At 40.9% G+C, this 26,527-nt stretch overlaps 1 protein-coding gene across 4 annotated transcripts in view; it reads left to right on the forward strand.

Moving 5' to 3' along the window:
• PCLO (piccolo presynaptic cytomatrix protein) overlaps positions 1-26,527 on the forward strand; it is a 421,109-nt gene that overhangs the window by 23,523 nt on the left and 371,059 nt on the right. For all 4 annotated transcript variants that reach the window (XM_073238908.1, XM_073238910.1, XM_073238909.1 and 1 more), the window contains exon 3: positions 905-2,299. In XM_073238908.1, coding sequence (XP_073095009.1) covers positions 905-2,299 — 1,395 coding nt within the window. The remainder of the gene's footprint in view (positions 1-904; positions 2,300-26,527) is intronic.

Consider the following 26,527-nt stretch of genomic DNA (forward strand, 5'->3'; position numbering starts at 1 on the left):
TAAATTTTATATAATGAGCTTATTCAGAATTAAGAAAAGGTAAATGTTAAACACATGTTTTTTTAGTTACCTTTTAATATATAGTATCCAATTCAATGTCTCTTTTTCACAATGGATGTGATATGGAAAGAACAGATACACTTATAACAATACATATATATGTATATGATATATATCTCACATATATACATATTTCACTAGCCAGATAAGTATATTGGATACTTATGCTGCTGTTTCCAATATATTTATAAATTTTATAAGGGAACAAAGTTTTCTATGTTAAATCATGCTATTTATGATAATTTGAAGGGGTGCCATTATTTTTTCTTTATTTTCTTAACAGGGAATGTTCTCTTTCTAACCCAGCATAGTTAACAAGTTTTTGTTTTCACACATTTGATTATGTCATGTTGGAGGGGGAAGTAATGCTCTGCTAATTGAAGAAATTAACAATGTATTAATAACTTGACAAGCATACTCTGGGTTGTATAACTAAAATTGTTTATGAGCAGTCAGAGAAAATAACTAACGTAACTGATTTAAGAATCTAATACAACTTATGTTTTTTTTTTAATGATACATAGTTTCTATTTTGGGGAGTAATCAAACTCAGTAAATCAAAGGCAAAGAATAACAAAATTATTAGAAGGAAAGTACAACTGTTGATTTTTATTTCTTTAAAAATTTTCCTTAAAATATAGATTGCTTAAGTCTCTGAGGTTTATTAATTATACTTAATAGAATACTATTAATGAGTTAATATTTTAATATAAATTAAAGTAATTTGAGCAACTATATTTTGTGTTTCAGTTAACGACAGTTTCAAATAGTGTGATGCATTTTAAAGAAATGTTTTTGTACTTACATCATTATATTAGTGATCATTGTTTTATATTATTTCCAGGTAAAAGAGTGGCTCTGTTTAAACTGTCAGATGCAAAGAGCTCTAGGATGTGATCTGGCTCCAGTTCCATCATCACCCCAACCCAAACCGAAGACTGCCCCTGTTATTTCTACATCAGCAGTAAGCAAACCATCCCCACAGTCACAGCAGGTTTCTCCAAAGAAGGATACTGCACCCCAACAGGGTATCTCAAAAGCCCCTGAGTCTAAGAAGCCCCTACCACTAGTGAAACAGCCAACCCTTCGCGGTTCTCCCCCAGTCACGGCCAAGCAAACTCCTGTGGCAGAGTCTGCATCCAAGCCAGACCCTCTCAAAGAGCCTTCTGTCCCACCTGAGGAGGCCAAGGTCCCCACAGCCAGTGATAAACCACAGCAGCCCAAGACAGCAAAGCCAACCAGCGACTTTGTGTCCTTGTCGTCAACAGTGGTGAAACCTGGTACTCCAGGCTCTGAGGCACCATCTCAGGATCAAGAGATAACACCCTCTCCTCTAAAAACAGACTCTGCCAAACCCTCACAGAGTTTTCCACCACCTGGAGAAAGAGTCACCTCATTCGATTCTAAAGTCATTCCTCGACCTGCATCGGATTTGAAAATTATTTCACATCCTGGGCCTGGTTCAGAGAGCACAGGTCAAAAACACGTAGATCTGGTTCAGAAGAAGGAAGAACCCAAGAAAGCACAAACCAAGACGAGCCCCAAGCCAGTGATCAAAGGGTCCCCGACACCTCCAGGCCCACGACCTACCCCTGGACAAACTGCCCCCAAGGGTCAGCAGCCTCCAAAGCCTCAGGAGCAGTCGAGACGTTTCAGTCTGAATTTGGGAAGTATTACTGATGCCCCTAAATCACAGCCCACAACTCCTCAAGAAACTGTGACTGGGAAGCTCTTTGGGTTTGGAGCATCAATCTTCAGCCAGGCATCAAATTTAATAGCCACTGCAGGCCAGCCGGGGTCTCATTCACAGAGTGGGCCAGGAGCCCCAACAAAACAAGGCCCTGCACCTCCACAGCCAGCTCCTCCTCAGGGGCCACCCAAGTCCGCAGCACAGGGACCACCAGCACCTGCAAAGGTCATGCCTGTGAAAAAGGAAACAAAGGCTCCAGTAGCTGAAAAATTAGAACCCAAAGCTGAACAAGTTCCAATGGTAAAAAGAACAGAAACAGAAAAGAAGCCTCCACCCATTAAGGATAGCAAACCTTTGGCAGCTGAGCCTCAAAAGGCTGCCCTTCCCTCCAAACTGGAGAAAAGCCCCAAACCAGAATCAGCCTGTCCTCTCTGCAAAACTGAATTGAACATAGGTTCCAAGGATCCTCCTAACTTCAGTACTTGCACTGAATGCAAGAATCAAGTATGTAACCTCTGTGGATTTAACCCTACACCACACTTGACAGAGGTAAGCAATGTATTTTACATATGGATATGATTATATCATGTTTATTCTGAAATATTTTGGTAGCCAAAGTTCTGGGCAGAAACTACATTTCTAAAAGAAAAATTGATATTGATATCTTAGAAGAAGTTTCAGTTGCTTATTACAGGCTTTCTTATTAAAAGTTCATGTAATGTATATTTTTCTGGGTTAATACACCAGAAGTAAGATGATAAAATAAGCTGACAACTTAATATAATAATTATCCCAATCCTTCATTAATTAAATAGCTATCTGATTTTCACTTATAAATACCAAATATCTCTAATCCTTCCAGTCTCTTTAACACATTTAAAAAAAGTTGGGTTGCTTACAGATCCATAAACAACGTGGTATCTGTTATTTTACAAACATTGTTAAGAAACTTTGTGTAAGTTGTTAATACTGCCTACCAGAAAATACTGATTCAATATGTCTAGACTTATTATAATTATTTTTAAGCTATTTCCTGGCATAAATAGAGCACTTTATTAAGGGCTATGTAAAGAAAAAAAAACAATGGATTTCCATGACTAATGTCAAGGAATTCTTCTTTTTCTTTTTTAATGGATGACAAAACACTTTCTTCATAATGTGAAGAACCAAAAAATAGCTGGCAGATTTCTACCTAAGACAATTATAAAAGAAGGTATCTATGAGCATTAGTAATACATCAGTCTATTAGAATATTTGGATCCTGGGAAACTGAGAGGTTAAAGATGGTTGCTATCTTAAATAAATAATAACAATGCTTTAATAAACATTTGGGGATTGAATTTAAATAACTGTTCACTGTTACATGAATCAAAAATATTTAAGGATTATTTTATTCTACTCTCTTTGATTTTATAATTCATTGGAATGGAAAAATTGAACAGATTTCAGTAACTACACAGAGCAGCTTTAGAGAGTCTTGGTGTTTTTGAGTTAAATATTTTCTTTAAAAAATAAACTGTAGAAAATTTTTTTTTTTTACTATGAAAACAATTATGTTGCTTTGACATAATTAATACTATATGAAAGAATTGTCCCTACAGACAAAAGCACATTTTATCCTCCTTAACTGTGATGAATAAAGTTAATTAAGATCCATTTTAAAGGTAAATAAAATTTGGTTTCTCTCAGCATTTCATGAGTGGTAACAACTGTAATTATTACTTACAGTGTTTTGGATTCAATGCAAAAGCAAAACAAAAAACAAACCTTATATTTATTTGATATATTTAGAATAGTTGTTTTTGGTTGTGTATTCATGAAGAGGAAAAGTTTGGTTTTCCCAGTACAATTGTATTTATCTCTTGGGTTTAAAGAATTGTACCCTTTAATAGGTCGCCTTATGATATCAACACAGTGCAATTAAATAGCTGTAAAACAAACTGCATCACTATAAACAAAACTATAATGTCTGCATTAAGGCATATTTTGTGCCCACTAAAAATGGTTTCTTTAATGCAGAGGGAAGAGTATAATATACATATCTGTGTGCATGCATATGTGTGTGTGTGTGTGTGTGTGTATATATATATATATATATATAGTGATTACTATAATTCTGTCAGTGTTTGGAGGAAAGGAGAATCTTTGACTTTCTGTGTGTTGGTAAATTATATTTTGGAGGAGATAATTTGGAAAGGAGTTTTCTTGAATAAAGCAGAGCATTATCTAGCACATATGTAGAATTTCAATGGTTTGAAACTATAAATGGTTTTAAGTTTTCAGATGGTCTAGGTGAAGTCCTGTTTTAAATATGATCCATGGGATTTAGATGATCTGTCATTATTCAGAGTATTTTCCTATGAGGTAACTTATTTGAATTTGGAAGATCATGTTTCATAATACATATGATGTAACAAAAGCAGTGGACTAGTATTCCTGGCTTAACTTGACTCTACTAATCCACATGAAGTTTTCAGTTAGTTTAAGTCCTCAGTGACCTCTGGTGTTTAGATCAAGTCCATTGGCTGACATAGCATCAAGGGAGAGAATGATGTTAGTTGAGTTAATCCATGTGCAAGTAGTTCTTATTATTTTTACCCCAAAGGACTTCAGAGGACTGGCAGAGTTAGTTCCAAAGAAAGGCACAATGTGTTTGCCTATATGTGTGTGCATACATGTACACATATAGCCAGCAAGTTGTAAATATGATTTATAGGCTTAACTTAAGGTGCTATCCCAAAGTTCATACTAAGAATCTCTCTTCATTTCCCTCAGTAAGGAGTGATTAGGAAAGCCTCTTTTCCTTGACCCTTCATTTGTTTCTGATTTCCTCATTATGCTTGTCATATTTTTTTCTTGTAATCCAGTATTTTATGCTGGGCTGGCACTGTACATTGATTCTAGTTTTGGGGAGCGCATTCTGAAGATACTCAGACTTTATGCCTGCAGTGCAAAGGAATGGTCTAAGAAAGGATTCAGCTTGTCCATTTATTTTTCAAATAAAGCACACTAAGCTCTATGTTACAAGCTTCTGCTTCTACTACACTAAGCACTGCGAGGTCGGACTTCTCTTCCTGCTGGTGCCTTCTGTTCCTCTGGGGGTGGGAAATGCTGATTATAGTTTGTCCTGGGTTAGGGAGCTACAGAGTGTATCTGCTGTCCCTCTCCCCTCCCCCCCAATAATCAAGCACTCCTGTTACTAAGGCTGCTTCCTGTCTCTGTGCACAGCTTCCCCAAGAGCACCTGAGGAGTGCCAAGGGCCACCAGCAGGCCCTGGGGCACTGCCAGGCTTCAGTCTAAGCTCCATGGTTTAACTGTTTGATGGCCAGTTTAAATTAGTGGAACTATTATCGTTAACCTCTGATAGCAAGGAACAATTCTTTTAGGCTTTCATTTCTGCTAACTCAAGGAATATTTTATCTTGGAAGGAATTTTCACAGTGGCACCAAGGATTTCTGGAAGAGCTAGTCTAATAAAATTTGAAGCATGCTGAGAAAAAAATGATCTAAATTGGCAATCAGTTTATCTAGTGAATTTTAATCATTCTGGTTTAGGAATCTGCAAAAAGGAATCAAAATTCCTCATAGTGAGTATTCATTTTATTTTTTACTACACTTTTTGAAAGTAATTTTTAAACTATGAGTATAAAACTTAAAACTGCTTCCTCGTATTTCATGAAGTCCTACAGTCAGAATTTTGCTTCCTTAGTAAGATAATTCTGCATGGCCTAAGTGACATAGGAATAGCTAGCATATATTTGTCACCAGGTAACAAATGGGCCTCTTGAGCCAATTTAAGACCCAGTGGTATAACTGAGACCCTTTAGATCTGTACTCTCTAGCTAGAGTGGTTTCTGAATTCTCTGTCAAATAGTCAAGGATGGCATAGTAGGGATACTGTGTTTGTTAGTTTGGCAAACACGTAATATCTGTCCATTACTTTAAAGATCATTAGTTAATACTTTAAAAAAATAATGTATCCAATACTAAAAAGCATACACACATGTATGAACACAAGAAATAAAACACTGTATGATAAAAAATCAATAAAGAGAAAAGAATTCTACCAATAATTATTTTTAAAATAGTTACATAATAGAGATCTAGACTCTGTGTGAATAAAATCCATGGTGAAGAGGGACACCTGATGGCACTTTTTAACCTACATAATAAAGTTGTTAAGTTGTCTATGTAGACACAAAATTTTTAGGTCTTAATTTTTAGAAGAAAAATGATATTACCTTTTTGATGAAGTGTTACTCATTTCTGTGGGTATATGTTTTTTCATACGTATTCTCTTCATATTAGGGACTTAGAAATTTAAGTTTTTTTCATTTTTTATTATAACTATGAACACTTTTGGACAGAAATATTTGTATTTTTAACTGTTTCCCAAGGGAAGTTTCCTAAGTTAGTAAAACAAGGGACAAGGACTTTGAAGTATCAAATTCTTTTTGAAGATGTGATAGCCCTTGACATTGTCACCAGTTGTGTGTGCAATTCTTTTCTTACTGCAGCCTTTCCAAACTTGAATAGTGTCATTTAACATGGTTCCTGTTAAATTTGGAAGTCTAAAAGTGCTGAAATACTGTTCCTTTGATTTGTGTTTTCTTTTTGATTACCAGAACTTTGGCTTAGATAGTAAATGTAAATAGAAAATTCTAATTATGATCCAGACAAAATATTGTGAAGAGATTGTGAGAAAAGGTAAACTGATAATTATGTCCTTTTTTTTTAAATGAGGCTGGTATTTGATTAGGCCCGTGTGAAAGGGCTTGGGCCATGCATTTTTCTCACAGCAGCACTGTGGGGTAGCTTTTACAGCTGTTTTAGAGATCAGGAGAATGTGTATCAGAGGTACTGTTATCAAGCCCCAGAGGTTGAAATCCAAGGCTGAGCCAGTGCTGTGTCCTATGCTATGTGTAAGTAACCCTGGGAACTGGATAACAAATTCTACTTGTTCTGTGCTCTCTTACCTGTAAGTTGTGTTAGGTGGTAATTATTTAACTTACTTTAATTACTTTAATACCAATAAAGTTGCTAATATGTGCATCAAAACTGGGTAACATTTGGGCCACTATTGGATTTAGAAGAATGGACAGATTGAGAGGTTCAGAATTGTAGAGGCCAGTATCATTGTACCAGTTTTCTTTCTAGATAAGTCCACCAACTGGTCAGCATTTATGGGTGAAAGCATATGGCTGAATGATGAAATAATGTCCCATCATACATTGTGAGTGTGATGTCATAAAACATAAAAAATACTATTATATTCTTCCAACAAATCTATAAAGACTTTACCATGAAAATGATGAATATCTACAGTTTCCATTGGTTGTAGCGGTGGTGGTTAATCTTTGCTTCCCTCAGCATTTTTGTATAGCCTTCTGTTTACATTCCTGGGATTGGGATTGCTGGACTTTAGGTTACAGGTTACATATTATCTTAAACTGGTTCTCCACAGCAGTTGTATCAATTTATATTCTGACAATTTTTCATACATGCTTCTGTTTCTCTAGAGATGCATTGTCTGATGAAATAGTAAGTGGACAAATGTAGCTAATGAGCACTGTGGGTAGTTCAAATTGAGATTAATTTAAGTGCAAAACACACACTGTATTTCAAAAACTTGGTATAGACATCTGTAAAATATCTCACTAAAATTTTGTGTTCATTACTATTGTGTAAGGCTTTTCTTCCTTAAATAGTGCTGTTACTTCTGCCTTTTCCTCATGTAACTGCAGTTGCATATGCATGTGCTGCAGTATACTGCTGTGTGGGATGTATTTCTCTCTCTATTACAAGAAACACAAACATCATTATGTTTGTTGCACTCTGATTCTCTCTTGTGAAACTCAGTTTTTTCTGTTACACAAGATAGCTGGTTCTTTTTGCATGCTGTACTGAGCAGATAGGTCTCAGGACTCTCATCACCAAGAGATACACTACTCATACCTGGCTGGCCTGGCTTGAAGACCAATGTTCTCAGGTCCTCCAAATCATCTCTAAGAAATATCTGTACTATTTCCTAGCATATTGTGGCCATACCAACCTTTAGATCAGGACATCTTTTTTCTACTGCCCCCTGTGGCTCCAAGTGTTCCTTTCTATTTTTTTCTTTTCAGAATATTTAGGTTTGTTTTATATTCTCCCTGTGGCTTTGGGTGAAAATCATCAGTTTTTAGGTCACTTGCTACCAGAAGACTTATCAATACAGGATATTAGAACGAATATGTCATCTGGTTCACTGTTTTTTCCTTTCCTTCTTGATGGCCATTCATTTTCCTGTAATAACTTAATTCCAGCAAGTTGAATTACAAAAGTAATTTTAACAATCCATAGAGTACTAAAGGATCTGAGAAAAATAAATAGCTTTCTTTTCCCCATGCAGTTCATATCAATGATTTGATATGTATTTGGACATGTCTCTTTTTTTTCTTTTCTTTATTTTTATATTGGTCATACTGTGACTCTGGGATATCCATCCAGGGCAAGTTTGCTATGAATCTGGTGAAACCAAAGGAGGATAAGGGGAAGGGCAGTTTGGGAGAAAGGGTTTTTATTGCTCACAGCTTGCTTGGGTTTGCTAGCCAGCCCCCATTCCATATGTCCCCTGCAGCCATGTGCGTGCTCTCCCTCCAACCCTACCCCTTCTGGGAGGAGCTCCATGAGCAGGTCCCTGGTGACTGGCAGACTCCCCACCAATTACATACCATGAAGAGATGGGGGAGAGAATGGCTGTTTTCTATCTACCTCTTGCCCCAGTAGGGGCCCTGCCCGTGGCTCATTGGTATGTAAATAGACCCTTATCCACACACCACTGTGGAGGCCAGGGAGAATTTATGGGTGGAAACTTCCATTTAGCCCACACAGACGAACAGTGAAATGTAGAAGGACTTGAGTTTATTTTAAAAGTTTTATGAGTGAGTGTTTTATTTTATTTTTTATTTTTATTTTTAGTTATGTGTTTTAAGAGAATGTATTTATTTTAAAATGAACATGTTATCTTGCTGTACATATTTTCATTTGGCTTCTTTTTTCACAAAGCTTTATACATTGGGCATTCTTTACGGTGAACACTCATTGACTTAGCTCATACTATTTGTGGTAAATAGCTGTGCAGTATCTCAATAATGATAGACATTCTCTTCTTGAAAACTGAGAAATTAAGGGTGCTTCTAGTTCCTTTTACTATACAAAAAGCCTGCAGTAAAACATCTATGCATTTATTTTTCCATAATTTTTTGATATGTTACATTAATTCCTTGAAGGGTGGTCAAGGTTAGGCAAATGGGTTTAACAAAACTTCCATATTGTTTTGTTTAAAAATGGGAGTAATTATAGTCCTCCCAATAAACTAGGAATATCTCTACTTTCCAGCATTGACTAGTAGTTCATATTTATCTGTATCCATTAGAATTGAAAATAACCTCAGACATCTATGTGTAATCCCTAAACTTGGACTTAAATACTTTTTGCTTTTCTTTTGTATTTAATTAGATATGCATTCAGTTGGATTACCTTCTAAACATGTCAGATTAACAGTTACTATGCATTGTTCACCCAGTTTCAGTTTATCTCACTATTTCCTATTTAGAAGTAGAATTTCTTTCAACATATCACATATTGTCGCTACCCTCAGCATGTCAAAGCACCATCACAGTTTTCTTTTGCACCTACTAAAAATAGAACCTCTCCACCTGAGCCACACTTCAGAAGGAAAGCTAATTAAAGCACTCAGTAAACAATAGACTTTTCATTGAGTAAACTGTCTGCAAGAATACCTGCTGACTTCTTTTGCTATTTACTCAGACTTCATGTGAGACTGTGGACTTCTGGCATCTATTATATGCCATGTATTTACTCTTCCATTCTTGTTTAATTTATCAATATACTGCAATAGTGAGTAACTACTGGAAAAATAAATACTCTTTACTCAAAAACAACACATTCTTACAGAAGTAATTATGTAAGTATTATCTAGGTATACAAAACCCTTAATAATAGGCTTTGAAGACTTAAATAGATAAAAGTAAAAAAGTGTCAGCTGAGCCATGCAAACAAGAGCTTGAATGTGTTTCATGGCTTTTGTAAGAAGAACCATCCTCTATTTAAAAACCTTGCTTGTTAATCAGGATTCTAAACCATGAAGAGTCAGTTTTCTGTAGCATTATAATACGGTATCAAGACATATATTAACTGATGAATCCAACACAATCTGATAATATATGTGTCTGAACAATCTAGGACTTTCTTTTTCCAAAAATGTATTTTTTTGAAATGTAGTCCCACAAGTTGCTATACTAAAAACATGTTCCTTGGTCAAGAAAATTTGCAAATGCTTCATATTTAATCACCTTTAAATAAGAATTGGCTTACATTTAAACAAGCACATAAAGTTTTTAGTTTATCACATAATCTTTTTATTTGTCAAAATTAATGTTCTGGAAGATGCATATTGTAAAATAAATAAAATCTTAAATGTTAGATACATTTTAATTAATGCCTTCATCACCTTCATTTATGCTATCATCATCTGTTTATTTAATGCCTTCACTATCTTTATTAATTCTTTTTCCTCCAGAGTCACAAATTACATGGTCTATGGAAAATTTCCATTAAAATGTATTACAATCACCTCATATTCAACATGCCCCTCTTGGGAGTCATTCTTCTCCCATGTTCCTCTTCACTTGTCCTGTCATACTCAAAAGCACCACAAATCCTGTCATTCTGGACTGAATACTTTATTTGGGTAAACTCAGTTTTGCAAAATTCATTCTCCGAAAAGTTTCTGATTATGTGTGCAGATTCCTTGTTTATCATGTTCTACCAGATCCCTTCATCTTTTCTCAAGCAGGGCTATATTCCGTGCATGAGCAAAGTATACCTGTTGGATCCTCTGTACCATTTCATGTGCCTCAATACTCTCCACTCCTCTACATGTTTATCTTCAGTCTATACTTGGAGATTCGTCTCAAATACCACTTCCTCTTAACCCCCTACTTCATGTTCTCTTCTTCAATCAGCCCTCATATATTATATTGCAAATTGTGTAATTTCACCAGAATGTGATCCCTCAAGCACATCAGAACTATAAAATGCCGGCACATGGTAGGTTGTCAGTACGTGTTTGTTCAGTGAAAAAGAAACACAATTTTGGGAAATAGCATATAAAATAAAAGGCATGCTTTATGTTAACAACATTATAATTGCAGTTTGGAATAGTTTGAAATTTACTTACTTAGTTCCATATTGGCTGTAAGGATTTTTAAAGCCCTTCTAAAATTTCTTACATGCTAATAAGTATCTCTTTGCATATGTTCTTAAAGTTAAGAAGGATTAAAAGAAGACGAGATTCTTTTTACATGAAAAAGCTAAGAAATTTCTATTTTTAAATTTTTTGCCTAAGTATTACCTCAATGAGGCCACCCTACGCTACTTAGTACTATAATTTGCTGTCCATCTCCAGTAATGCAAGGTTTTCTTACCCTGCCCTTTTTTCTTTTGTCCATAGAAAAATCTTACAACATAATAGTTGATTTACTAACATTAAATTTTAACAAATTATCTTTTTATTATTTTATACAATATTAGTTATCTGGTAACCTAATGGTTAATTTACTAACTTGCTATGTTTTAAAAAATGATCTCTCTACCTCACATGAGTGCCGAGTACTTGACATACACTGGACTCTCACAAAATCTTTGTAGAAATTAATCTTTATGGTTATTACAGATACAGCATCTGAATAAGGTAAACTAAAACACTGATGAACAGTACTGAAAGGTCAACTTCGTATCTCATTAGCTGCAAATATTTTTAATGACTTTCCTACCACACCTTTTACCAGTATGTATCATTTCTAAAGGAAAACAAAAGACACATACCATGTATACTGAAAATCTTTCTCCACATAAATTATCAGTATAAAATTGGGTCCACAGGGCTAAAGTAATTTTTGTTACAGCTGAGGGATGAGTGAAACTAAGCTCCAAGGGAGGGGAGAATGCATTTGTTGATCCATAGAGAGGCAGCATGGTGGTGTTGCTGACATGGCACGTGTGCCTCCTCATACTGGCTTGGTTTCTTCCCCTGTAAATTGGGATAAGAGGACCTACCTCAAGGAGCTGTTATAAGGTTTAGAAGAGTGAATCCAGGTTAAACTTTAAGAACAGTTCATGGCACTTGTAAAGCTCAATAAATGATAGTTTTTCTAGCTATAGTTGTCAGATCTAGAAGGTATATGGTATCAAGATATATACCTTTTGCTAAACAGACAAGATAAAAATTACTCTTTCCTAAGTGGAGTTGCACTTCTGATAAAATTTAAGCTGCTTAATGAAATGTGTTTTGATGTTAAGTGGCAAGTGTAGACCTTTAATCCTAGTTGGAGAGATTATTTCAGATTATTTTATATAATGTGGTTAAAAAGTAATGGGCCCTGCCTGAAATGAAAACACATACATTGCTGTGTTCTTTGTGTGTGATGTCAACAGTTCTTCTCTTTGCACTTCATGAGCTTCTCTCTGTAATTGTGATATATTAATATGAGTGCTTTCTTTACATATGAAAAGAAGCGAAGTATCTTTAAGATTTCAAAAAGACTTTCATTGGGAGAAATTATATCAGGGATTTTCTTAAAATGAGTATATTTGGAAAGGCTTTAAAAATTGCTGAGAATTGCCAACAAGAATGTATTAACATGAGAAATGCTTGCTGAAACTTATGGCTACACGGCTTAATTCATGTCAGCTATGGTCTGTGATTTACTTTCTTCCCTATCATTTAAATGAGTCATTCATGTTTTTGTATTTCTAAAAAATTTGAATTAATAAAGGTTTTATATCATCATGACTTTTTTGTTAAATGAAGCCCAGTAGCCAGCATTGTTTTAATGATTTATCCTAGTTCTTAAAAAAACAAACATATATTTCCTAATTAAAACAGTCACTCTCAATGAAATTGCAGATACACTTTTTGAAAGATAGTGTTATTTAAATCACAAAAAAACCACATATCGTTTGTATTTTGTTCTCTATTTTTAAAAACGTATGTTACATTTAAAGAAAACCTAACTAGAGAGTCCATTTTAAAACTGATGCTTTAAAGTTTTAAAATAAAAGTTTTCTTTTTCTGCAACAGCATTAGTTTTCTATTACTGTGTAACAAGTCCATAAATTTAGCAGCTTAGAACAGTACTTATTTATTAGCTCACAATTTTGTAGCTCAGAAGTCTGGTATGGCACACTTAGGTTCTCAGAACAGAGACTCAACAGAACAAATCAAAATATTAGGGGTGTGTTCCCCTCTGGATTCACCGAAGAATCTGCTTCCAAGTTTTTTCAGGTTGTTGGCAGAATTCAGTTCTTTGTGGCTGCAGGACTGAGGTCTGTGGTTCCTTGTTGAGTATCAGCCAGGGGCCACTGTTTTGAGAGACTGCTGGCATTCCTTGTTTCATGCTGCCCCATCTTCAAAGCCAGTAACAAAGAATTTCCCTCATGTGGAATCTGCCTCATACTTTATGAAAGGAAAGGAGCGACACACAACAGCAATTTACCGGAGAGTTCCGCTTTATTAGGGAAAGGTGCTGGGATATATAGGATGGGGCATAGGGTGATTGTGGTGTTACTTCTACGGGGCTGGTGGCTGTTGGCTAGGTGCTGGGATTGGGAGGGGGGCGAGAGGTGATTGGGCTTCAGGTGGCGCCGGCGGGAACCGAGGACCCCGAAAAGAAGCCGGAAGTTCGCCATCTTACTGGTGGGGACCCTTCATTCCCCCCTTTCTCCTCTGTGGGTTTGTGGGCGTTGCTTTCTTTCTGACTGCTTCCTGCTGAACAGGGGCGGAGAAGGGAGTGAGGGCGGAGAGGGAGGAAAGGGTTGACAGGACTCCCCACAGTAAGGATGAGTAGATGTGGACTTCTTCAGGTTGGAAATCAATGAAGGTTCCCTGTAACCATAGGTTGAGGACCTGTTGATTCCAATGGTGCCAAGAGGATATGGGTGTCAGGAGCCAGGCGTCTGCGGCCATTGTTTCCAGGAACAGTTTCCAGCGGAGAGAGGGGTCCATCTCAGCATGTGGTGAGGAGGTCACGTGAGGGTGAGGGGTCTTCCGTGGCCAGAAGCTGGTAGTTCCTGAGTAAAAGCTGGTTGAAAGCTTGATTAGAGATTTTCCCGACTTGGGATTTGATGAACTTTATTATACAGGGTAAGAAGAGACAGACAAGAAGAATGACTATTATGGGGCCTGCAATGGGCCAGAGCCAGGTGAGGAGGGGGTTTGTTAGTATTGACGAGAATGGGTTGGAATTGGAAGCAGAGTGGAGGCTGGAGGCAAGGTCAGTGAGTTTGGTGATGTCAGTTTCTACAATGCCGGATTCGTTGATGTAATAGCAGCACTCTTCCTGGAGGAAGACGCAGGTGCCACCCTTCTCGGCTGTAAGCAGATCTAGGGCCCGCCGGTTTTGAAGGGTGACTTTAGCTAGCGAAGTGACTTGTCTTTGGAGAGAGGCTAGGGAATCGGCAGTGGATGCCAGGGCTCCCTCAAGTTTGGCGTCGAGATCTCTAACTGCCCATAGAGAGTGACCAAAGGCTCCTCCTGAAAACCCCACCCCAATGGCTGAGGTGATTAAAGAGATACCGACCATGATGGGAAGGAAAGCAGCCCTTTTTGTGCGCGAGTGCAAGGGAGGTTGGAGCTCAAGGAATTCTGCCATGCTGTAAAGTGTAAGCTGTGGGATTAGGGTGACGAGAATGCAGGGTGTATCGGAGTTGAGAGGCAGTGAGTTGAAAAGGCTGCCATTACACAAAAAGAAGTGTCCCGGTTGTGTAAAAGTCTTGGAGCCGGAGGTAGGGGTGTAGATAGAGAGGCAGTGAAGTGCACTGGAGGGGGGTGGAGTTGGGCCTACACAGTGGTGGATGGTGAGATTATCTGGGTATTCTGGCTCCCATAGGGGTATGTCTGCCAGGGGACGGAGGGGTTGTCCTTCTGCATGGAAGGAGTAGTTGGAAATATTAAGGGGCACGGCGGCCAGCAGTGGGCGCTGTAGTGATGCGCACAAGAAACAATTGGCGGTGTTGAGGGTGTGGTTGAGAAAGATGGTGGTGTCTTGAATGAGCTGTAACCAAGAGTAGGAGGAATAAGATGAAGAGGCGCCGTCAAGAGTTTGGATAATGACCTTTTCGGAATGTCTGATATCTGATGCAACTTGAGAGATCTGGGAGCGAGAGGGAACATACTCTCGAGAGATATGAAGGGTACCGTGGGGGGTCGAGGACCCCTTGTAGTAAACTGAGGCTGTAACTCCAGCAGCCCATCGAGAGTCCCAGGGATCTGGGATTGATAAGGAGAATGAGCCGTTGGGATATTTCATGAAACGGTTGGAGGAGTAATACTGTGGGTACTGGAAGTCACCCATGTAGTGAATGGTGCAAGACCAGTAGGGGCATCCCCCGTAGGTGTCTGGCCATCGCCTGCAATAGGCTTGTCTTTGGTCATAGAGGAAGCAGAGGTAGGGAGAATAAAGGTAGCTGTAAATGAATACTTCAGTGGAGGGAGGAAAGTGGAGGTACAAAGGCTCAGAGCAGCCTTTCAGAGGGCAGTCTGATGTGGCAATGAGGGCAGTAACTTTTGTTTGATGCTGTGTGTAAGTCTGCTTGACTTTGAATCGCCATACAAAGGAGGATGGGGCGGCAGGGAAGACAATAGGAATGAGGGAAAAAAGCGAGAGAGCAGTAAAGGAGGAAAAAGTCATGATTCAGGTATGGATGGCAAAGAGGGTGCACGGGAGATGCGGAGCTTCAAGGGATCAGAGGGATGAGGCGTGGTAGAGTAGACAGCGTCTTGGGCTGTGTCCGAAGGACTCTGGATTGTGACTGATGGGTCTTGGGTGTCCAGAGAAGGTGAGTCTTGGGTATTTGGTTTCAACCTGGAGATATGAATCCAAGGGGTGACAGAGTTATCAGGCAGTGAGAGCTTGGCAGCCGAGGGGGTGCAGAGAATAACTGGGTGTGGACCTTCCCATTTCGGGGTGAGAGAGGGCTGATCCTCTGGTGGCTTATAAAACACTAGTTGGCCGGGCTGTAAGACAGGAGGATTTTGGGAGGCGGATGGATCAGGAAGGAGCCAATCTTGATATTTCCACAATTCAGTGCGGAGGCGAGAGAGTAGTGGAAGGGCTATATTGGGAGGAATTGGTCCTTTGTGGGAAGGGAGCCCCGGGGGTAGAATCGGGCAGCCGTACATGATCTCAAAGGGTGACAAGAAGGAAGGTTTTTTTGGGAGGGCTCGAATGCGGAGTAGAGCTAAGGGAAGTAAGTGAACCCAGTCAAGGTGTAGTTCTAGAGATAGTTTGGTCAGGATGTCTTTTAGAGTCCTATTGGCTCTTTCTACTTTTCCTGAAGCTTGTGGTCGATAAGGACAATGTAAATGCCAGGGGAGCGAGAGCGACTTGGAGAGGTTCTGGATAATTTGGGCAGTGAACTCAGGGCCGTTATCTGATTGGAGGGAAGTGGGCATCCCGAACCTAGGAAAGATCTGGGTGAGGAGGATAGAGGCAACTACGGATGCTCGTTTGTTAGTGGTGGGGAAAGCTTCAACCCATCCTGAAAATGTATCTACTAGCACGAGTAGGTATCTGGTACGTCGTACAGGGGGCATGTTAGTGAAGTCTATTTGCCAATCTGCAGCGGGGACATTACCCCTTGCTTGATGAGCCGGGAAGGGTCGGGCTTTGAGGGGGGTATTAGGGTTAGTGCGTTGGCAGATGGTGCACTTGCAGGTTATTTGGTTAAGTAAGGTTTTGTCTTCAGGAGAGAGAGGAAAAAAAGATTGTAAAAAATGGATTAAGGATTGGGGGCTGGGGTGGAACAGGTCATGTAAGAGGCGGAAGAGAGACTCTTTGTCCTGAGAGCAGAGGGCATCTTGTGATAAGGCTAAAACTGCAAGGGCAGACGGATTGTTGCCTGGTGCATTTTCTGATAGGGCAACTGACCGGGCTACTCTGTCAGCCTTGTTGTTACCTCTTGCAATGGGGGAGTCATCTTTTTGATGTGATTTGCAGTGGACTATGCCTAGTCGGTGTGGGAGTTGTAAAGCCTCTAAAAGTTTAGTAATTAAGGCTGAATTAGTTATGGAATTCCCTTTTGTGGTGAGGAGGCCTCGTTCTTTCCATACTGCCGCGTGGGACAAGAGAATGTGGAATACGTACTTGGAGTCAGTGTACAATGTGAGAGACGTGTCCCGGGCCAGAGTGCAAGCTCTGGTGGCTGCAATGAGTTCAGCCTGCTGATTGGTTGTACCAGGGGGTAGGGCTCGTGCTTCAATGACATCTTCGAGGGAGACTACTGCATATCCTGAGTAGTGGATGCCCTCATGTTTAAAGGAGGACCCATCAGTAAACCAGATGAGGTCGGAGTGTGAGAGGGCTCCTTCGGAGATCGTGGAGTGGCACGGAAGGAAGTTGTGAAGGGCTTCTAGGCAATCATGCGAGGGAGTATGAGGAGAGTAGGGCAGAGGAAGAAGAGTGGCCGGATTTAGGGGCGGGCAGGGGAGGAAAGAAATGTTTGGATTTTGGAGGAAAGAGGACAGTAAGGTGAGGAGTCTGGAGGGGGGGAGAGTCTGTAAACTTTTGTAGGTTAAGAGATCTTTTAGGTGATGTGGGGACAGAATGGTAAGTGGCGCTCCGAATGTTAGTTTATGAGCTTCTTTCTGCAAGAGCTGTCCAGCGGCTAATGCCCGTAGGCAGGGGGCCCATCCCCGAACTGTGGGGTCTAATTGCTTGGAGAGATAAGCTACTGGGGCAAAGGATGGGCCATAATATTGGCCTAGGACTCCTAGAGCTTGACTGGACCTCTCATGAATGTATAATGAGAAGGGTTTTGACAAATCAGGGAGATGGAGAGCTGGAGCTTTTACAAGGGCTTGACGGAGCTTAATGAAGGAGTGTCGGGGTGAGGATGATAATGGTTCTTCAGGGGGGCCCTTGCTGAGGTCGTATAGGGGTCTTGCCAACAGGGAGAAGTTAGGGATCCACGCTCTAAAATACCCAGCCAAGCCTAGAAAGGAAAGGATTTCTGTCTTGGTTTTGGGAACGGGCAGGTCAGAGAGGAGTCGTTTTCTGTCTAAGGTAATGGACTTTCTTTGCTGAGACAGAAGGAATCCAAGGTAAGTGACAGAAGGGGAAGAGATTTGAGCTTTGGCAGGGGATACTCGGTAACCTCTGGAAGCTAGAAGGTTAAGTAGAGACGCAGTGTCAAGTTGAGACTGTTCCCACAAGGGACTGCAGAGCAGAAGATCATCTACATATTGTAATAAAGTGGACTCGGGGTGATCATGGTGAAACTGTTTGAGGTCTTGAGCTAGGACTTGTCCAAAAATATGGGGACTATCTCGGAAGCCTTGTGGTAAAACTGTCCAAGTAAGCTGAACAGAATGTCTGGTGTATGGGTCCGTCCAGGTGAAGGCAAAAAAATCTTGGGAGGAGGGGTCTAGGGGAATAGAAAAAAATGCGTCCTTGAGATCTAGGACTGAGAAGTGGGATGCAGAAGCAGGGATCTGCGATAAAAGGGTGTATGGATTTGGAACTAAGGGATGGATAGGGACAACGGCTATGTTGATGAGGCGAAGGTCTTGGACAAGGCGGAAAGATCCGTTGTTTTTTTTAACAGCTAATATGGGGGTATTAAATGGGGAGTGAGTGGGTCTGAGGTAGTTTTTGTTTAAGAGATCTTGAATGATGGGTTGGAGGCCTATGAGGGCTGAAGTGGTTAGGGGGTATTGGGCCTGACAGATATACTGAGAGGGGTCACGTAATTTGATAGAGGCAGGGGGACATAGGGCCATGGAGGGGCTTGTAATGTCCCAAACTTTGGGATTTACAGGGTGTATAAGGGCAGAACTGGAGCTTTCATTGGGTAGAGGGGGGCTGTCGGCTATGAGGGCCATCAGAAAGGGAGTACTGGGGGCTGTGGGATTGGATATAGTTATGGAAACGTGGAGGAGGGAAAGGATGTCCCGTCCTAGTAAGGGGATGGGACACTGGGGCATAACTAGGAAGGAGTGGGAGAAAGGTATGGGACTGTCTAGGATTGTGCATAAAAGGGGGGGGGTTTTAATGGGAAAATCTGTTTACCTCCTACCCCGACTATAGGAGTAATGGCTGGCGTGGTAGGGCCCCGGTATTCTCGCAAGACTGAGAAGGTGGCTCCTGTATCTAGGAGGAAGGAGATGGGGCGACCGTCTACTGTTAAAGTAACCCTGGGCTCCTGTTTGGTGATGGAAATGGTCGGGTGAGAAGCCCCCGGGCCCCGTCAATCTTCTTCTGCCAGCCCCACTACGGTGGGCTTAGGATGGGGGTTGTTCGTCCAGCCTCCCCTTCGGGTGGTTGGGCAATCAGACCCCCAGTGGCCCTTTTTGTGGCATCTGGGGCATGGGGTGGTAGGAGATCTGGGGGAGGGGCACGCCCTTGACCAATGTCCCTCTTTTCCGCACTTGAAACAAGCTCCTTGGGGGGGCTTGTCTGTAGAGGGGCGCCCAGGTTGTGGTTTTATCAGCTGGGCCAACATCTGGAAATTGGCCTGATCAGCTTTTTGTTTACGGCGTTCTTTCTCCTCCTCCCGGTTATGGAAGACTTTAAAGGCCACTGTTAGGATCTCAGTCTGTGGGGTAGCGGGGCCCTGTTCTAACTTTTTGAGTTTAGCTTTAATGTCGGGGTAGCTTTGAGCTAGGAAGTATGTCATAAGGACCTGTCTTCCTTCAGGTGTTTCTGGGTCCAGGCTGGTATACTGTAATAGGGCTTGAGTGAGTCTATCTAAGAACTCGGAGGGGGTTTCATCTCTCTTTTGAATTATGTCTTGGAGCTTTTGAAAATTGACACTTTACGAGCTGCCTTTTTTAGACCTGCTATTAAGCAGGAGGCAAAAATATCTCGAGAGTGGAGACCCACAGCGGTGTTATAATCCCAGTGTGGGTCTTGTTCGGGGACAGCAGTGGGACCAGGGGGACAGGTGGGGTCAGTCCTGTGGGTTTCGGTAGCATGCATTTGGGCGAAGTCCCAAGCTCGTCTACGCTCCTCAGGGAGGAGAGTATTGGCCAGGAGCATGAAGATGTCATGATGCGTGAGGCTGTAAGACTGGAGGGTCCATTGAAACTCCCTGATGTAGGTCGTGGGATCAGTGGAAAAGGAACCTAGGCGTTTCTCTAGTTGGGCTAAATCTCCTAAGGAGAAGGGGACGTGAACACGCAAGATGCCTTCGGATCCTGCTACTTCCCGGAGCGGGGCGATAATTTTGGGAGGCCCTCGGGACCGAGTCTGAGGGGGACTGAAGGGTTCTGGCTCAGTCTGTGCAGGGGAAACAGGTAATGGGGGCAAAGCCGCGATAATTTTGGGAGGCTCTCGGGACCGAATCTGAGGGGGCAAAGATGGACGAGGCTCTTGGAACTTAGTTAGAGGGGGGCTGAAAGGCTCAGGCTTGATTTGCGGGAGGGGGGAAGGTGAGGGGGACAGAGGAGGAGGTGGTGAGGTGCAGGAGGAGATGGTGGAGGAGGGGGAAGGGAGAGGATGGGAGGCTTCTGCGGGGGTGGAGGCGGCGGCGGGATAGAGGAAGGGGGAGGGGCTGTTGTAGGAGAAGAAGGGGAAGGGAGAGGATGGGAAGCTTCTGCCGGGGGGAAAGCGGCAGCGGTGGCGGCGGTAGAGGAAGGGGGAGGGGCTGTTGTAGAAGGAGAAGGGGAAGGGAGAGGATGGGAAGCTTCTGCTGCGGGGGAAGCGGCAGCGGTGGCGGCGGTAGAGGAAGGGGGGGTGCTGTTGTAGGAGAAGAAGGGGAAGGGAGAGGACGGGAGGCTTCTGCCATGGGGAAAGAGGCGGCAGTGGCGGTGGAGGGTGGAGGGGTTGTAGGAGGGGGAGGGGCTGAAGGGGGAAGTCTGTATGGCGGAGGCTCGTCGGCCGGGTCAAAGGTAATTGAAGAGGGACTGGGAGTGTGTGGAGGGGAGGGAGACGGCTTGCAGGCTAGGAGAACTTGGGGCGGGGAGCAGGTGGTGCAGAGGCTGGGATTTTGAGCTAGGAGGCAAAAAGCTTCGATATAGGGAATCTCCTTCCATTTTTTCAGGCGCTGGCAGTAGTTAAAGAGATTGCGAGTGATGTTAGGATCAAGAGTTCCCCCTGCGGGCCATTGGTTGTTATTGTCTAGGGGGTATGTCGGCCAATCTTGGGAGCAATATTTACGGAGAAGTTTTGGTTTTATATCAGGAGTCAGGGAGAGGGTAGCCAGATGCTTAAGCAGGCATTCAAGAGGTGAACTTTCAGGGAGGGATGAGGAGGCTCCCATGGCTAAAGGACAGAGAAGGAGACAAACAGGGGAAGACGAACGGAGATCCTCAGACTGGAGGCAGACCACAAGGAGACAAAATGGCTAAAGGACAGAGAAGGAGACAAACAGGGGAAGACGAACGGGGATCCTCGGACTGGAGGCAGACCACAAGGAGACAAAGGGCGTCCCCGATGATCCTTGGTGGTCTGCGGAAACTCGTATACGAGTCGGAATTTCTTGGGAAGTGTGGGTCGTCACCCAAACTTCCCTAAGAAGGCAGAGTGCCGGAGTCACGAGGTACCTAGCGCTAGGCGTTTTCGGCGGGCCGAACAGGTTTCGGCGGACGGAACAGAAGGAGGAGGGAGCGGGAAAAGGAGCGTTCTCATCCGCAAAGGAGTCACCTCATTTATGGCTGTTGGGGGGGGGGCTGAGAGTCTGCTGCAGCTGTGAAGGCCTGAGGTGGGGGTTTATGGCTTTTGGAGGAGGGGCCTGAGGGTCCGCTGCAGCCGTGAGGGCCTGAGGCAGGGATTTATGGCTGTCGGGGGAGGGGCCTGAGGGTCCGCCGCAGCCGTGAAGGCCTGAGGCGGGGAGCGTTCCCTCCTCGTCCCCGAGCGTCAGGGCCTTGCCGGATGATCACGGTCAATGGCACTGCGATAGCTCAGGGAAGAGTGGCCCACCCCGGGGAAGTTTTGCTTAAAAAGTCTCAGCTGAGGTGGGGGTTTATGGCTTTTGGAGGAGGGGCCTGAGGGTCCGCCGCAGCCGTGAAGGCCTGAGGCGGGGAGCGTTCCCTCCTCGTCCCCGAGCGTCAGGGCCTTGCCGGACGATCACGGTCAATGGCACTGCGATAGCTCAGGGAAGAGTGGCCCACCCCGGGGGGGGGGGGGGGACTTACCTAAAGGCCAGAGAGGAGTGGTGAGTGTGATGAGCCAGCGCCGGAAAAAGAGGACGAGGGCAAGCTGCTGCTGGTGTTGGGGGAAGACGGGGCCCAGTTGGGGTGTCCCGTCTCCCGGGTTTCGGCACCAATGAAAGGAAAGGAGCGACACACAACAGCAATTTACCGGAGAGTTCCGCTTTATTAGGGAAAGGTGCTGGGATATATAGGATGGGGCATAGGGTGATTGTGGTGTTACTTCTACGGGGCTGGTGGCTGTTGGCTAGGTGCTGGGATTGGGAGGGGGGCGAGAGGTGATTGGGCTTCAGGTGGCGCCGGCGGGAACCGAGGACCCCGAAAAGAAGCCGGAAGTTCGCCATCTTACTGGTGGGGACCCTTCACTTTACATTTCTGATTTAAAGAAGGACCCAAGCTCTTTTAAAGATTCATCTCATTGGGTTGTGCCTGACTGGACAGTGTCCTTTCGATTTACTCAAAAAACAACTGACTAGTAGCTTAATCATAGAGAGGGATCCCATCATGTTACAGTTTCTGCCCACACGAAAAGGGATGGAATAAATAAGGTGTGATGCATGGGTGAAAAGCAGAATTACCTCAAATCCTGAGGCAGGAAGAAGAGGTGTTAGAGTAATACCAGAAGTGAACTTTATGGTGTCATTGCTCCTTTAAGGCCTTCCCCGAAAAAAAATAGTAATGCATCATTCTCTTTATTTGGGATAGCAGTGAGAGGTCATTATGAATTTACAATGCAGGGGTTGCCCTTATTTGAAATATTATCATTAATTAGTTAAATGAGCCAGATTATATTGGAAATTAGAGTATAGGATTCCCTTTAGGGGAAGAGACAGACTTGACAGAGCTTAGCAATTGACTGGTTGTGTGGAAGTAGAAAGATAAACATGACTGCATGGTGTTCACTCTGGAATATTGCAACAGCAGTTGTAAAATCAAGTAAAATTGGAGTAATGTTCAATTACTGGAATGTTGATATTCAGAAGGAAGTTAGATTCTATTCTAGATCTCAGTGAATATTTCAGGACAGCCACCTTGTTTGGATTTCATCAGAATAGAAATGTCAAAGTCATTAAATTAGTGTATAATATGGAAGAAAAGAACATAGAAAATCAAATACAGAGGCCTTATAGTTAGGAAAGACCAAGTTTTGTGGGGAAGGAGGAAGGAAGCAAAACACAATACATTGAGCGATTAGAGAAAAAGGAAAATGAAAAGAGGGCATTTTGGAAAGACAAGGCAAGAGTGATTTTTAAGGAACACAAGGATTAAGTGCCAACAATATGGTGATAAAACTATCTACTAGTAGCTATATTACAAATTGTTATTAATCTTTTAAAAAAAGACATTCAGAGCCAAAGGGAATATATATTCTTGGATCTGGTTAACAGTCCTGAGAGTTTTACCAGACTAATGATTTAAGAGAAGAAAGGCCCTATGCTTATTGCAACATTTTCTTTATTTACATAGTAAAATCAAACAGTAAGTAAAACTGTGAAGATCTACATTTCTAGCAATAGGTATGGTTACATAAAGAAAACATGGTATATTGTAATATGTATAATTTAATACTTACTAAGCACCTGCCCGGATGGCAGTTTCCAAGCACTAAATATACAAAACTGCATAAGGATCTGTTGTTATTTTTATTCTACAGAAGGGGATACTGAGCACAGAAAAGTGGTTAAGTTTCCACTGCAATGTAAGTCATAAATAGGAATTTTTTACCCAGTCTGTCTGGCTCCAAATTTGGAAATCTTGATTCATCTGCAAGATTGCCTTTCAAAATTTGATGGAATATTATGAAACCACTGAAATAATAACTCAGTGTGATTTGGAGAAATGATATGTTTACAATGTAATATTAATTAAAATGTGGTTTTGACATTGTAATAATTTATAAGGGCTGAAAAGACCATTCTCAGGTAAAAATAGATGGATTAGAATGATAGATTGTTATCCATTTTTTCTTAAATTTTTTTTTTGGTCTTTTCATCTTTTGAAAGTATCTGGAAACAAGAGGCTCTCTACAGTGTCATGCTTGCAGAATCATCAGCTGGAGCATGAACAGTATGGAAAAGTAGTATGTGTGTAGGTGGTTAAAACAGTCATTGGAGCTGATTCATTTTATTTATTATGAAGTGAGACAGCGGGGGAGGTCAACTACATTAATACCAAGGCCACAAAGATAGAGTGGAAAAGGGACTATGAGTCAGGGTTAAAACTTTTGGGAAGGTGTTGAAGGTGTATGGAAATGAGATTCATGCATTGGCAAGATAACTAAACAATAGAGATTTCAAAAAGAGAGTTATTTTGTTAGTGGGGAACAGTGGTTAGAAAGTAGCAATGGAGAGCCTGAAATAAACCACTCTCCTCACTGCATCATGCTTTGAGGCAGATGTTTTTGGGTCTCAGTCTAAGCAAAGAACATATAATTAGGGAAAAGCTAGCAGTTAAGAAAAAGAATAAAGGGGAAGGCTATTAAATTAAAACAGAGTTTGCTTGAGGTATATTTAATGTCTACTAGAACTAAACCTGTTCAGTCAACCTGGTGAGGTGCAGGGTTATGGTCCAGGTATAGATGTGGGTGTGTGATTTTGAGAAGTAGGGCAGGTAATTTAGATCTGTGACTATTATTTATAGGTGTAACAAAGTGAGGAGACTGAAAGCAAGAGATAGAGGTAAGGGGACAGGTCCAGAGAGAAATAAGTCCAAACTTTCAAAGTAGTGTATTAGTTGTCTTTGAGTCATTTAAAGTAGCCACAGACATTTCCAGGTCCAGTACATTTTTCAGACATAACTCTGATTCACGTAAGAATTAATTAAGGAGGTTATTAATACAATGGTGATGTGTATTGATTAATCATCCCCAAGTTTTTACTTGGGATGAAAGAATATGTTTTGCAAAATAAAAACAATATAACTCATGAAAAATATTGAATATTCATCCATTTTGCCTTTAGTGATTAAGAACTATAAGGATAGAGTTCAGTATGTTTCACAATTATATACTTACATTCAAGTGTTCATAAAATATTTTACATCTAATTGAGATAGTATTTTTAAAAGATAAAATTTCTGTATAAAATTTCCAATAGCACATACAGTGGGAAACTGAACTTTTAAATTGGTAGTTTTAGGTTAAACTGTTCATTTGAAGGTATTTCAGTTTCTCTGGTCAGTGTCTTAACTATGATAGATAGAATGAGGTAGATAGGTTGAGAGATACATACCTACATAGATGCCATCTGCTAGAGTAACAGTTGACCTGTATAGTATGAAAAATAACCAAATAAACATAGACTTAGGATCTAATACACAAATCACAACATAGGATAGAAAATTCATCAGTTTCCCTAATTGTGCTTTTTACTTCTTCCCTTCTCAAGTCAATGATTTTTTACAGATTTTTTTCTTTCACTCATATATACAGGTATGTGCACACACAAACTATTTATTTTACTTTATATGAATTATATTACTTTATGGCTATTCACCAATGGTCATAACTGTTGTTAAAGAATATCTGAAAATTATTATAATTTGAAACTTCAGAGTTCTTTATATATATATGTATATTATATATAGATTATATAAAAATATATAATTTATGGATAGTTTTTGTGAGTTAAGTGTTTATCTTCCAAGGAATGAATTTTTCAGTGAATTCAACTACATATATCTATGTACTTTTAAAATATGAATGAAAAAGTTAGTTATTAATTTTAAAGGTGACTAAGGATAACTTTTTAATGAGTATTTTGGTTATGATTGATTTATAATTTAAGTCATAATTGAATCTCAGCTACAGCCTAAATAAAGCAAGTGTTATTTTATTTTGTATATTTGACAAATTATAGAAGCATAGACTCAGGTGAAATGTATTCATGTTGGACTTGATTCCATATTAAATTTTGTTCTTCACAACACTAAACTCCAGCAGGTGTTAAGTGAAATTCCATCCAGGCGTGACAGTGGTGATGTGAAGTGCTGACGTCTAAATAGGTTCTCTTCCTGTTACATTGGTCACTGACAGCATCAGTCATATGTGGATAGATGCCTGACTGATTATATAGCTTCTTTAGTGATTCTGTCAACCATCTACCTCCACTTGCAATTTCTTCCTTTTAAGTAGTGCTTGTATTTCTTTTCTTTAAAAAACAAGTGGGATGGCTCTTGCTAAAATATATATTTAATTGTTTTCAGTGTTATGAAGTATATATGAGTGATCATGTAATAGCGTAGTGAATCTTTTGAAAAAGGGAAGGCAGTAAAGACTAAGAATTTGACCTGTAAAATAATCCTTGAAAATTCTTATTTGTTGTAATTATTCATTAACATAATTATAGCAGTTGATATTCACCAAGGATGGGCCCTAAATACGAAAAGAAAAATTCTGAAACGCTGATGTAACTTGAGAAAAATAAAATCTCTCTAAAGTTGATATTAGATGGTTCTTTCTTCACTTAGTCATACACAGAATTCCACAGTATAATAGCACATGTCTACACAGTTACATGAGTATGTGTAGAAAGGAAAAAAAAATCACTTTGACAAAGATGAGAGTTT

This window comes from Manis javanica, chromosome 6 (genome assembly GCF_040802235.1).
Source record: "Manis javanica isolate MJ-LG chromosome 6, MJ_LKY, whole genome shotgun sequence".
Classification (NCBI taxonomy): Eukaryota; Metazoa; Chordata; class Mammalia; order Pholidota; family Manidae; genus Manis; species Manis javanica.